Source organism: Sorghum bicolor, chromosome 5 (assembly GCF_000003195.3).
Source record: "Sorghum bicolor cultivar BTx623 chromosome 5, Sorghum_bicolor_NCBIv3, whole genome shotgun sequence".
In the NCBI taxonomy this organism is placed as follows: domain Eukaryota; kingdom Viridiplantae; phylum Streptophyta; class Magnoliopsida; order Poales; family Poaceae; genus Sorghum; species Sorghum bicolor.
This window is the reverse complement of record NC_012874.2, coordinates 1,176,452-1,190,342: the sequence shown is the minus strand read 5'-3', so window position 1 is coordinate 1,190,342 and position 13,891 is coordinate 1,176,452. Positions and strand designations below refer to the sequence as shown.

Below are 13,891 nucleotides of genomic sequence, written 5' to 3'. Positions count from 1 at the left end.
AATGTATATGCTGGCATGCCCAGACTCCATTTCCACCATCATAAACGCCTTCTATCCTTTTCATTGACGAATATATCCAATGGTAGAGCAGAGGGTTCATAAAAGAAAAGACTCAAAAATGTTTACAATCTGTGAATTGCTAACCGAGGTAACCATATGTTAGCCTAAAACAACTTATGGCCACCGAACTTGCTGCATCGGCTATTGATGATGCCTAGGCCTGCTCTGACTTCTAAAATCTGTCATGCACTTTCTTTCCTTTCCTAACACGAACTAACATCACCAGCCACTGGTAACACGAATTAACCCAATGAAGCCAATGACTAAGCAAAAAAGAAAACCTCTGTGCTGTGCACAACACTCTTCCGCAGAGAAGAAACTTGCCAGTCATACAACACCAAGCTCCGACACATGGTGATTAAGACATCCATCTGATATGGCACAAGAACCGGCCTGCTATTTCTCTGCCTTCAAACTTTTGTTGCCCAGGCTTGCAAACACTTTCCTGGCTTCTCTGTGCTTCTACAAATCGATTGAACACGCAAATTAATGTCTGAATGAGAGACACAAGACAATGGCATGGATTCAAAACTTTCAACAGAATTGTGTTAGGCTACCTTGTGAAGTATTCTGAAGCTTTGGTCTTGCTTTTCCCGAAGAAGCATCCAGTCCAAGGCCAAGTCGTACTCGATCGTGTTGGGCTGGGAACAATGCGAGGTTGCTACAGCCTTGCTCTGCAAAAAGGATAGTTGTGTAAAATATCAAGCCAAGACATGCAAAACATCGCAGAGCTTATAAACATAAAGCGCCCACCTGCTCGTCACGCTGCTTGTGACCAATTTTGACATGTGAGGAGAGGTGCCCAACAAGATTCTTTGGAGGCTTTGGAACCTCGAGTAAGCCTTTGCTGCAGTAAAGAGGTCTGCAAGTACAATAGGCAAGAATTATCATTAGCTAACTAATAAAATCATGCCAGACAAACTTTATTAACTAGAATTGATTCCAACAGTTGATTTGCCAGGAGAGTTCAACAACTGACAAAACAAACAGAACACCACTTGCAGAAAAAATCGTTACAGAATAAGATACAAGGTACATTGCATCAGCTACAAACACATACCTTCCACCAACAACCAAACCAGAATTGATTTTTGAAATGGCAGCATCAGCAGCATCTTTAGTTTTGAATATGGCATATGCTTTACCTACAGATAGGAAAACCACTTGTAAAATTGCAAGAAGACAAATACCATTCTCCCATTAACTGGACAAAGCTAACTATTCATGAAAAATCTTTAGATAAGGAAGAATTTGTGCATCTGTCAACAGGTTACTGGGTCAACTATCAGACAAGACTTTGGATGCTGGGCTGGAGATCCAGATGTCCACTCTCTTCCCCCTTCACTACATCAACTAGCTAATACCAGGTCATTTTACACAGAATTGCCACCCCAACCTTGTCATCACCATCCCTGGTACCAGCATGGTTTGCCATTGTCAGTGAACACCTCCATGACTGGCCATCGTCCCTCCCTCCTTTAGTATTGTCACGCATCTCCTGCCTGCATCGGCCTCCTCTCTATCTCCAGTGAGATGGCCCTGCCCCATCCTCACCAGACCAGATCCACACTCACCATCCACTCCCTTGCTAACCACTTCGATGGTACATCACCACAGTATACAGCCCCATCCAATCAGTGGTCACCAACACTGCTGGGCTAGTCACCTTTCCCACCTACACCTCCCCCCCCCCCCACACACACACACACACAAACACAAAAGTCCTCACCCTCACTCTCTCATTCAACAGATATGTACCATTTTTTTTCTTCAAAGTTTAATTAGTGAACAACTCACCATTGTTTGGATCATCATACGTGGGGTGGTTAATGGGCTTCGCATTACAACTTAATTGTAATGCTTTACGAACCAGCTCCTGCAAACATGGTTATCATGAAAAATGTTGAAGGGGTACTTAATGTAGGAGTAAAAAAAACCAACCAAATTGTAATAATAAAGCCCAAAACAAACAGAGGAGTAAGAACATTGAGATTAAAAGGAACGAATGTACTGTTGAAAGAGAAGCTGTATGAGACAATCATAAGTTACGTGCACAGAAGTAGAATTGCAACCGAAGAGACAGCAGAAGATGTCCACATATAGTTGAAAAATAATAGGCCAGACAAAGGACTAAAGGAGAAGTACATTGGGCTTTATTTGACAACCAAAAAGACAAGATGCTACTTGCTACCTCTATGTCAGCAGGTCCAAACCGAATATCAAGATTTTGAATATAGACAAGTGTCCCCTTATCATCAGCCATCTTTAGTCTGTCATCCCATTCCTGAAATTCCATAAAGAAAGATCATCATAAAAATCCAAGGTCAAACAAAACATTAATCAGTTTGTGGTAATTTTGAGTAATAACGATTAATGAAAAATCAAGCATGGGTATGGCATGCTTCAATACAATAACAAATGTATAAGAGACCATAGCAAGGAAAGGTCACTCACAATATTAAACCATTTGCTTCTGTCCTGTTAAATAGAATAAATAATGTGTTAGCAAAAAGGAAACATGGAAAATCAGTAGTAGACTCTGTAAATAGCAATTCAACAATATATAGCAAAGGCAGAAAGAATGTTCAGATACATGATCCACAAACAGGAAGAATATTGCGTGTGTAGTAGGTAAGGGATAAAACATCACTCGGGTTGGCAGTTCAAAGTTCATAAAGATTACGACCATTGGCAAATAATGAATCAACAGAAAGCAGCACAAGATGACCATATGCCCTACTGAACTTCTGCTGTGCTCATAATTGCATTGTTATGTCTCATTCCACCTCTCAGACCAATAAATAAATAGACATGGGTATTGGAAAAGTGCAAGCATGTACAAAACTTGGTATGGGGCAGTTTAGAAAGATGAAGCTGTGTCTCCTCTCCAAAGGCTGTAACATTAAATACAAAAGGAGCACACTTGCATTCCTGTAAAGAAATGTAAGAGCAGAAGTAGCATGTTGGATATAGGAAAAGTAAGTCCAGAGAATTTACAATATTCTTTGGTGGTAGCTCCAAAGGTCTTTGTTCAGTAGTCTCTGGGTCCATGTCCTGATCTGAAGTTACTTGGGATAATTTCAACTTTTTTGGTGGCCTCTCCCCAGTGTGAGCATCCTGTAACTGTGTATGCTTGGGAATGTTATCCATAACTGCAGGCTGCGGAGGGGCAATCGAAGCAGCTGGTTTCTCATCCTCCTTGACTGCTGAATGGGAAAGGGGAATGGCAGCAACTGATTTCTTATCCTCTTTCCTGACCACAGGCTGTTTCTGTTCCTCCTTGACCTCTGATTGGGAAAGGGGAACTGTGGCAGGCGGATTTTCATCCACCTCAAATGCTGGCTGCGGAAGGGGAAGTGCAGCAGCCTGACTCCCATCCTCCGTTTTAACTGCTGAAGGGAGTGCAGGGACTGTGGCAACCAGACCCTCATCCACATTTGGATTTGGCGGAACATTTGTACCAGGATTGGATACGACTAGCTCATCTTTTGGATTCAGCAGAACATCAACTGCACCAAAAGGACAACAGTTAGATATACAATTCAATTGAAAACATTACCAGATAAAATTGGAGGGCACAAATCAAGTATAGATCCTCTGCTGACCTGTCAATGTAGCAATTTTATCAGGTAACTGATCAGAATGTGTTAAACTTCCAACATCAAAGAACCTATAGAAGATATAATCAGCAATTTCCAGTTCCTGAGGGGAAGGTTGACGATTCCTCTCGTCCTTTGAAATACATATAACAGTACATTTTCCAGCAACAGCTTCCTAATTGAGAAATAAACATATAACCATTATAATCTTTTAATAGTAACAGAAATCTGAAAATGGAAAGACGACAGATTTAACATTCACAATTTCTCATAAATAGCTCAGCAAATGTTAGCTTTAGCTGTTCATCTCCAACTAGAATGATTATAATTATATAATTGCTATGCAAATCAAGCTAGCTCTGTTCGGACTTTAAAAATGAGCAGGTGAAGTGTGACAAACATCGGTGCCTCAATCAGGCTTGGCTATTACCTACTTATTTTCAAAAATATACTTCTGAAATGTGTAATATTGCAATTGATTGATCTTTGCAAATTGTTCGCACATTTTTATTAATCAAATATGCAAGAGAGTTTCACATCATTGCATTAAGAAGAACCCATGTATACAAGTACAACACGCCTAGGAGTATTATGTCAGAATACACAGGTTTAAGGATGATGGTAAAGAAAAACAAGACAGAATATAAGGAGTGAAGTTATAAGAAACATACCAGTGGGTTGATATCTGCAAGCCCAATACCTTCACCACAAGCAAGAAAAATCTCCTTTTCCATTACAGGGCCTCTTAAATAGTTCCGAATCTCATCAGGGAGGAAAAACCAAAGAACTTTTACTCTTTTAGCACTATTTTGCTCCCAAATCTTCACTATTTTCCCAATGTATGGTACAGGATCACCATGCTTAAATAGATAGACACAGTCATACAATGAATACTTCACATTGTCCAATGTGAAGGACCCATAGAAAACTGTATCCATCTTAGAACCACCAGCTCCTCGACGCTTGCCCCATGAGAATTGGATTGGCTCAGCATTCCCATCCATTCTTGCGCCGATAAGTGTTGGCTCACTCACTGCACACCATAAGCCTACAATCAGAAATCCACCAGACTAAACTACGAGGTAGATAAAACAACATCAGGGAAATTAAGTTGACTAATAAAAAATGGTTGCAAAGCACTAAACTAATTTGTGGAATCAATGATGCTGCCAGCCAACTATTCAAAAACTTTAACAGCCACAGGAACCAAATTTTAAACTGTGAAAAACATCGATGTGGACTTGATGTGTTTCCTAGAGTTTTCACGATGTTACCAACATATTATCCATGCTCTGAAAGGCGATTGAGTTGGCCACTTGTTTCAGTTGTGCAACTGATTGAAAGCTGAAACTGAAGATGATGTACATGTTTATCTCTAGTTTTTATTTATTGCATCCCTATAGGTAGAAATAACCCCTGTATCCTTGAAATCAAAGATGTGACTGCAAAACACCAATACTTAAAAAAATGGAAATGTATACACTTTTCATAATTAAGGACAGTTATGCAACCATTTTTTGGGGGGTGTCGGAAAGACATGCTGCATAAATATATGAAGATACTTCATTTTCCAATACGGGAACATATCACCCAATACCCAAGATTACGATCTGGTATTAGCTGGCGTCAAGCTTGAGAATCATGACTTGTCTGTTTCCACTTAACTCGCATTAGGGCGCTGCAAAAGCTAACGCAGCCAGAAGAAAACCTAAAGAAAGAATCAATTTCGCGACACATGGCACTTACATCTACCTCATTACCAGGGTCAATTAAGTTCCTAAATGCGCGTGTCAATGCTGGTTCCCTATCACATAAACATATTATAGCAGAAGTGAAGGCCCCTCTATTCAACAACCAAACCAACCAAACCACTAGAGAGAATTGCAGGGAAAAGAAGAAGAAGAAGAAGAAGAAGAAGAAGCTTGGAACGAGTGTTTATCCTTGGAACCCAATTATCCAACCACAGTGAAAGAGAAGTCACAGTCCGTGTGTCCTATTCACTTTCAGAAGAAAAAAAGGACAAACAGCTACGTCCTCCATCTGACTGATATGCATTCCACACGAGCAAGCAAACAATTCCCAACAAAGGTCCCACGGACGCCGAGCGCTCAGTCAGAGCCGCGGAAATGGCGGCTGCCACTGCCGAGGCCCGAGAGAAGCAGCCCCGCCCCGCGCCGCGCCGCAGGCAACGGGGCCGCGCGCCTTGCACGGATTAACGGATCCATCCATCGATTTCCATCACGGCATCACCAGACGGAGCGGAGCGGAGAAGGGGTGGGCAACAGGGCAGGTACCTCGCGCTGCGAATCCTCGCACAGTCGGGCCGCCCTTGACGCTACCGCTGCGGCGGGAGCACGTACGGGAGGGGAGGGGAGGGGGTGTGCTCGCCGCTGCAACCCACCCCACCTCGCGGAAAAAGGGAGCGAGCGTGCCCGGGGCGGCGGCGTCGGCGGACGGGAGGGGATCGTCGGCCGGTGAGCCGCTGCCGGTGTCCGAACCCTAGTCGCCTCTCTCTCTCTCTCCGTACATGTGGAGGACAGGCTCACACTGCACCTCTCCTCATCATCGGGTTCGGACGGCTTCTGCTGCCTGGAGAAGCCAGCGAAAAAATCGTTGGGAATGGGAAGCGCGGCGATTCGGTTGGGAGCTGATTCTGTCGGAAGCCGCCGCAGCCTTGTTCTCTCTGAAACTCTGGGCCCGCTCCTCAGTCAAGCGCTTATTCTGTTTCAATTCAACTTGTTTTGGTAGGACAGGATCCAGTTTAAATTTGAACTTTTTTTGTTTTAGATTAGATACAATTCAAGAAAAACAAGAGGGAGAACGAGAAAGACAAGCATAGGGTAAAATACAGAGCAAACATTGGCTGTATCTCCTCACAAAACTGTACAAAGTTTTGTACGTGATCATGAATTCACGACTGTATGCCTTCAATCTGTACCGGCCAAAAACAAGTTTGCAAAATCTTACAAACTCGCAAGCAAAGATTACAGCACTACTCGAGCTGCCATTTTTTCCACCCAGCCGTCATGCTGCTGACAAAATCTTGAGATGATTACCATGATGACAAACCCAATAGTATATAATGCTCCAACTTGTACTGAGTGTCATAGGAAACACACGGCCAAACAGTGAATGAATACATAATGCACACATGCTTATATAAAAGCAGAAAACTGAAATAAAGGGATAATGCACGGAAGCGCAGAGATGACAGACTTTTTCTAGTCTGTTTTCAGTCTTCTCCTGCTCCAGTAATAACAAGCAGAATAGCAACTGGAGATGGTAACAAAGCCTGAAAACCATCAGCTACATTTAGAAGCGCACAGGTACCAAGGGTCCAAATGCCGAATGCAAAATGCAATCCTGATGTTCAGTTCTTCACCACAGGCATGTCCAATACACATCAAAAGTATTTCAACAATAACACTGCTCCAACACAGGAAACTGTTTGAGTAACAACGACCTTGCAATACTCTGCAAGGCCAACGCGATCACTGGGTAGTGCCATAAACCAGACTGGGGAACAGCCAGAGGCTACCGATTTCACTATAGTCTGGTGGGAATGCCATACCATACATCATGGTCTCAACTATGCGGTGGTGGGGCACTGAATGACCAACCTCCAGCGCAGTCCATGTGTCTTCTTGATTAGCATCATCAAAGAGCCTGGCAACATAAACACAGTTACTCTTTCCTCCCCATCTCTCGGGGTTCATGCAAGAAAATGCAGGGTTCCTCCTGTCCAGGCTAAGAAACAGCGCATGGTTTTCCAACTTCTCCATCTGTACCCACTTGGCTGGCTTCACTGAGAAGTCAAGGCGAAAGACCTCAAAAAACCTAATGGTGCCATTGGGCCTGCCAAAGCTAAAGGAGCTGCCAGGTGAGCGAAGAGAAGCAATTGCGAGATCAAGCATGAGAAGCATGTCACCACAGACCACCAACCATGGGTTAAGAGGCAGCTTCCGCAGGAACCTCCACGTAACTTCTACTTCTTTCATGCTGAACTGAGGTGTTAGTTGGATAGTGTAAAGCCTCATAAGAACATCTATGACAAGGATATGACCTTTGAAGGACACAACCTGATAGATGCGTTCACGCTCAAGAAAAAGAGGATGCTCTGACCAGAAGTTTGTTCCAACCTGCCACTCAAACATGGAGACCCTTGAGAAAAGGAGGAGGCGGGAGTTGGGTGAACTTAATGGAGCCATAAGGATGCCAATGCCAGACCAGTAACCAAGATTGTTGTTGCATGGGAGTTTGGGGGGCATCACCTTGGCACCAGTGTATGCATCGACAAGGAGGCAGTGCACCTTATACGTAAAGATAAGATACCCATGTGAGCAGCCCAGATAGTTCATTTCATTTGGAGTGGTGTTTTCAGGCACTGAACGTTTAAGGGATAAGTTTTTCTTGGTAAGGTCACTGAGCTTCCATTTGCAGTTAGACAAACGGAGGGGCTTGATACCTCTGCTATGTGGAGGGACACAAGGACCATCTGGTTCAAGGTGGAGAGGTGGGAAGTTGAAAGCATACACAGACGGGAAGGAAGAGACTGATGCACGCCAAGAGTGGCAGGTGCCAGTAAAAGCAAGGAAGTCCTGGAATGAGTTGATAAGAACAATGATTTCATGAAGCAGGCTGTCCAGGAGATCTGCACAAACATAAGGTCCAGATGAACTCGATGAAGTAGAGCCTGACTTCTCCACAATGGTAACTTCTCTGCCACATAGAAATCCAATAATAATGGATCAGAATAAAGAACTGAAACATAATGGAGTTATACTGTTGGAGTTGATACACAGTAGGAAATGCAGTAGGATTTAACTGAACAACAAGCATGGTGGTCTATCTTGACATATAATAAACTTCAATCGGGACATGCTACGTCAGACCAACAACAGTTTTTTTTTTCCACGATAGCATAACTAGAATTATTTTGGCGTGCCAATGGTACATATAATTGTATTTTTTTTTTCAATTCATGGCAGAGGGGGTGATTTGTATAATATCCTCAAATTAAATATCAATCGGCATAAAAGCGCAGTGGTATACTCCACTTCATATCCAGACAACTTTCATGTGGCTTTCTATAATAATTTACTAGGTCACTAAAGAGAAGTGAGCATTGCTCATGGCAGCCCCATAACCATGAGGATGACCAAACACACATGAGACTACGTGGTGAAATAACAGGCAGACTTTTCTGATTCTACTGTGGGCAAAACACATCCAGTCAATCAACTGAGTCACATCATGTGACGAATATGCATATCAATATAATAATAAATGGGCGACCATCCCTTCACCAAATTACGTGGATAGATTTGATTCTTTTTAATAGCTTATTCCATGCCATTAATCAGGGCAGCACAAAAGTATCCATCAAAATCAAATTCAACATTGTATTTCACCTCATCGCTAAACTGAAAAGTTCGGCAGCGGCGTGACAAACTACTCAAAATAGATATAGGCACCTACCAAGTAATCGAGGAATTCTCAAACTATTTGTCTTCTCGGAAAAATGCAGAGAGAGAGAGAGAGAGAGAGAGAGAGAGAGAGAGGAGGGGAAATGGGTTGATCTGTAGCGAATATGTTTGATGTTGATGAAAATACACTAAATCAGAATAATCTCAAACAGACATTGGCTTATTAACAGGGGAGATGGCCCCAAAATTAAAGGAGGCCAGTGCACTAACTGACCAAAAATACCCTAAATATATCACTGCCAGTTCGTCAAAATGTCACACTAATTCATCAACAAAATATACTGAATTTCCCTACCAGTCCACCAAAAGATTCGATACTTCTTTTTTTGAAACAAAAAATCGACATTTCACATTTTTAGTAGTACATACAACAAAATAAATTTCCCTACCAGCCCACCAAAAGAGTCGATACTTTTTTTTCACAAAAACTCGACCCACTTCTGATTTTCAGTAGTATACTGATTGATGAATCCGTTTATTAACTACTGATTGACTAAAGCAAGACTACTGATTGATTTTTGGTTGCAACAACTCGCGGATTCTCTCCTATTTCTGTCTTGGATCCGCCTCCATGCGCTCAGGAAATAAATACGCCCTAAAGTAAGAAGCGAGGGGGAAGGAACAGAGATGAGCGGTTAGGGTTGCGGTCAGGCTGCAGACTGGTGCTGAGAGTGGCGCCCTCCGGCTCCAGCGACGAGGATCCGACGCTCTGCTGCGACGATCGCGCTCTGCGGCGGCGGCGGCGGCGGCGGCTTCCGGCCATGGAGGTAGCAGAGGACTAGGAGACGTCCGGCCTGTTTTTGGAGGTGTTTCAACAGGTGCGGCAGTATTTTCGTTTTATTTAATAATATCTACTGTATAATTATAAACTAATTAAATTTAAAAAATTTATTTTATAAATTATTCTTTAGCTATATTTTAAGTTTAATGAAAAATATTTCATGCGTATATTCAAACACTTGATGTGACGGGAGTTAATTTTTAGGCAGCTAAACTTTAAGACATGTTTAGTTTCCCACGAAATACTGAATACAAAATGCCAACTACATTGAAATGTTGAAGAGCATGTTTAGTTCTTCATGAAATGCAAAACGTCAACTACTTTGGAATGATAAAATACAAAATATCAATTTTTTCAGTGTTGTGTTTAGTTTCATCCAAAATATAGAATTTATTACCCTCATTATGGACTCTTGAGGTTCTTTTGGGCTTTTTTTGTTCTCTTAAAGACCAAAATCCATAATAGAGAATAGTCGCCTTTTTGCCAAAAAAAATGTATGGTGTTTAGTTCTATTATACAAAATAATGAACCAAAACACAGAATTTTTTTGGATGAAAGAGGAATTAAACACCCCTGAAATACAAAATGCCAAAAATTCTATGTTTAGTTCCATTTAAAATACATAATTTATTGTCTTTGTTATAGCCTCTTAGGCTCTTATGACCTTTTTTTTTGTGTCTCGAGGCTAAAATCTAAAATGGAGAATAGCCATCTTTTTATCAAAAATTTTGTATGGTGTTCGGTTTCATTATGCAAAATGACAGACAAAAATCAGAATTTTTTGGATGAAAGAAGAACTAAACACCCCCCTTAGTCACTTTAGAAGCTAAAATAGTTTAGTCTCACTAATCAGCCAAGACTAACTAGTTAACTAAAATTTAGCAAGAAAAACCAAACCGATCTAGACACAGGCCCACTGGGGCCCAGATCTTAAAAAGAAAACAAGGTCTGGTCGGCTCTTTCATTTTGTTACACAGTAGAGTATATTTTGGAGATATAAAAAAGAAATGCTTCAAAAATCGAAAAATAATAGTTACTCCATCCGGACAAGACTGAAATTCTAATAACATAATATTATATCAATTATTTCATCTTTGATTATGTTTATATAAAAAGCTATTAATCTAATATTTATAATACCAATTAAGAATCTTCAGACTTATCGTAGAATAATGTTCATGATATGTCTATTTGATGTCATCAAATATCGATATTCTTCTCTATTGATTTTGATATCACAATACACGTCATTCCTGCAGAGCTAGTTACAAGGATATTCGCTATAATATTTTACATTTTTTAAACAAATATCACTACATGACAATAGAAAAATCTTATTTAATGGCTTCCTTATCATTACAGAAATAACATTTATGGTCTGTTTAGATGATATGGTTTTCAAAAACTGTAGTATCACAAACCAATGATTTTTTAAGTCAAAATTTACTGGTCCAACTCAGTTCTTGAAAGGTGCTCATACGGATAAAGTTGGCGACGTGCGTTTATATGAGTGGGTGTGCACTCATGTATGTGAGCATCTACATTTGTTATTGGGTCTCGTAAAAAAGAGAGAAAAACGTGGTTTAGAAAAAAAAATCATGAGTGGAGTTTCTAAAACTCAGACTACAATTTTGACAAAACCATGATTTTAGATACTACAAGATTTGTTGCATCCAAACATCCAATAGTTTTTAAAAACCAAAAGTATTTTGTAAACCATAATATTTCTCCAAAACTTCAAAAAATACTTTGCATCCAAACAGGGCTCATCATTCCTGCTCCAAACAAGACTAAAGATGAACTAAGCACAAAGCCCATTAAAAGGCAGCCACCTATTTTTAGAGAAAATCTCTACTGTCGTGGTCTCCATCATTGGACATGTCTATTTCAAATTGGGTCGATCAACATCCTTCTAAATTATGGGCCGAATCCGCGTCCAATAGGTCACACCGAAAATAACCTGCAAACTGTAGGGTTTTTTTTAAAAAAAAACTACGTTATTTCTTGTCAACTACACAGATGAAAATATTGTACTTGCACCTACTCAAATTTGACATTGCAATTTTGGATCCACTTGTTGGAGCAACTCCTACAGATTAGCTAAAAGTAAATGCTAAATTCCTTGATTTAGCCATCTTGTAAAATAGAAAAGTCTCTTAAAAAGAAGCGTGCCACAGCAGTCTAGCTAAATATGATCCTTTTCTATATTTAAACGGGCCACCTCATCAAGACGGTTGGGGTCTTTGGCCGCAACAAGTCCGGACGTTGGCTCGCAAGTCGCAATATACGTCCGCCGCCAGGTCTGCTCCCAATGCACGACTAGCAACCCTTGGCGGCGCACTACGGCTGTTCGTTGCCTGGGCGCTCGTGGCAGAGCCGAGCAGCAGCCGACGGTGGCGACTGGCGAACGCTTCATCTTTAGAATTTATCAGGTCATTGTTTCTGATCACAGCTTTGCCCTAGAGCCGTAGGTGTGTAATGGATTCTGAAGCTGAGTTTAATCTACTAAATGAATTGGTGGATTCATCATCTTCGGATGATGATGATGAGTTATATATTGTTGCTGCCCATATAGTATCAACAGATATTGGCAATGAACCACATCATCGTGGTTCAGTTGAGGGACACCGTGTATTAAATCGTGATAGACAGGCTGGGCATGAGAGACTTTATCAAGACTATTTTTCAGATAATCCTACATACGGGCCAAACTATTTCATGCGCAGGTTCGTATGTAACCATTTTGTTCAATTATATACCTTGTATGCGTTTGATTTTGCCTAATCAATTTGTTTTTACATAGATTTCGAATGAGGCGACATGTGTTTGTCCGTATAATGAATGCTGCTGAGAAGCATGACAATTATTTTGTGCAAAAGAGGAATGCAGCTGGAACCCTAGGACTATCTTGTTTGCAGAAGGTTGTGGCGGCATTTCGGATGTTAGCTTATGGTGTAGCGGCTGATGCTACAGATGACTATGTTCGTATTGGTGAAAGTACTGCTCTTGAGAGTCTGAGAAGGTTTGTTGGAGCTGTTGTTGGAATATTTGGGGATGAGTACATGAGAATGCCTAATGAGAAAGATACAGCTAGATTGCTTGCAATTGGTGAGAGAAGAGGTTTTCCAGGTATGTTGGGTTCCATAGACTGCATGCATTGGACCTGGAAAAATTGCCCGGTTGCATGGCAGGGCATGTACATGGGGCACAAAAAGGATCCTACAATTATACTTGAAGCAGTTGCTTCAAAAGATCTTTGGATTTGGCACGCTTTTTTGGGATGCCAGGCTCGCACAATGATATCAATGTTCTTCAGAGATCTCCTGTTTTTGCAAGGCTTGCTGAAGGTCAAGGCCCACAGGTTAATTATAGCATTAACGGAAACAATTATACAATGGGTTATTATCTTGCCGATGGCATATATCCATCTTGGGCCACTTTTGTGAAGACCATACCAGAGCCACAAGGTAACAAGAATAAATATTTTGCTAAGGCACAAGAAGCGTGTAGGAAGGATGTTGAACGAGCGTTTGGGGTTCTACAAGCTCGCTTTGCTATCGTTCGAAGACCAGCTCGTTTGTGGGATGAGGACACGCTTCGAGACATCATGAACGCTTGTGTCATTATGCATAACATGATTGTTGAGGATGAGGGGGTTGACGAAGACGATTTCAATTACGACGACATGGGAGAAAAAGTATCCCATGAGAGTACACCTGAGCTAGATGCTTTCATTCAAAATTACAAGAATATCAAGGACAAGGAAACACACACACAACTTCAAGCTGATCTTATTGAGCACTTATGGCAAAATTATCCAGATTTATACACTAATACTATAAATGATTGATTTCATTTGTCGTTGGACTGTAATGATGCTATACTCTTATTGTTTCCTACATGATGGTGACTGTGTTTAATAAAAAAGATAATGTGCTTGGTTGTTGGCTTTTTTACATTTCAGA

At 41.1% G+C, this 13,891-nt stretch overlaps 2 protein-coding genes and 1 pseudogene across 4 annotated transcripts; 1 reads left to right on the top strand and 2 right to left on the bottom strand.

Annotated features, from left to right (window-relative positions):
• LOC8067616 (protein ANTI-SILENCING 1) lies at positions 5-6,246 on the bottom strand. Of its 2 annotated transcripts, none has more exons than XM_021461380.1 (11): positions 5,954-6,246; positions 4,331-4,707; positions 3,666-3,834; positions 3,058-3,569; positions 2,515-2,538; positions 2,252-2,344; positions 1,858-1,936; positions 1,121-1,205; positions 814-922; positions 618-734; positions 5-522 (listed from the first exon to the last, which is right to left on the bottom strand). In XM_021461380.1, exons 2-11 carry the CDS (start codon positions 4,661-4,663, stop codon positions 457-459), a joined length of 1,587 nt encoding a protein of 528 aa, XP_021317055.1. In that variant the 5' UTR covers positions 4,664-4,707; positions 5,954-6,246; the 3' UTR covers positions 5-456. The 2 variants fall into 2 exon arrangements, with proteins under 2 accessions (XP_021317055.1, XP_002448902.1); XM_002448857.2 differs by having other exon boundaries at positions 4,331-4,692.
• On the bottom strand, positions 7,005-9,929 carry LOC8067615. Of its 2 annotated transcripts, none has more exons than XM_021461382.1 (2): positions 9,805-9,929; positions 7,005-8,378 (listed from the first exon to the last, which is right to left on the bottom strand). In XM_021461382.1, exons 1-2 carry the CDS (start codon positions 9,906-9,908, stop codon positions 7,151-7,153), a joined length of 1,332 nt encoding a protein of 443 aa, XP_021317057.1. In that variant the 5' UTR covers positions 9,909-9,929; the 3' UTR covers positions 7,005-7,150. The 2 variants fall into 2 exon arrangements, with proteins under 2 accessions (XP_021317057.1, XP_021317056.1); XM_021461381.1 differs by having other exon boundaries at positions 7,005-8,381; positions 9,808-9,929.
• On the top strand, positions 12,390-13,876 carry LOC110435629 (annotated as a pseudogene).

Coding starts and splice junctions, on each gene's coding strand:
- LOC8067616 (XM_021461380.1), bottom strand. CDS start 4,663: ATGGATGGGAATGCTGAGCCAATCCAATTCTCATGGGGCAAGCGTCGA. Junction 3,570..3,665: donor TAAAATTGCTACATTGACAG/GTCAGCAGAGGA, acceptor CTTTTGGTGCAG/TTGATGTTCTGCTGAATCCA. Junction 1,937..2,251: donor TTGGACCTGCTGACATAGAG/GTAGCAAGTAGC, acceptor CCATGTTTGCAG/GAGCTGGTTCGTAAAGCATT.
- LOC8067615 (XM_021461382.1), bottom strand. CDS start 9,908: ATGGCCGGAAGCCGCCGCCGCCGCCGCCGCCGCAGAGCGCGATCGTCG. Junction 8,379..9,804: donor GGCGCCACTCTCAGCACCAG/TCTGCAGCCTGA, acceptor TCTATGTGGCAG/AGAAGTTACCATTGTGGAGA.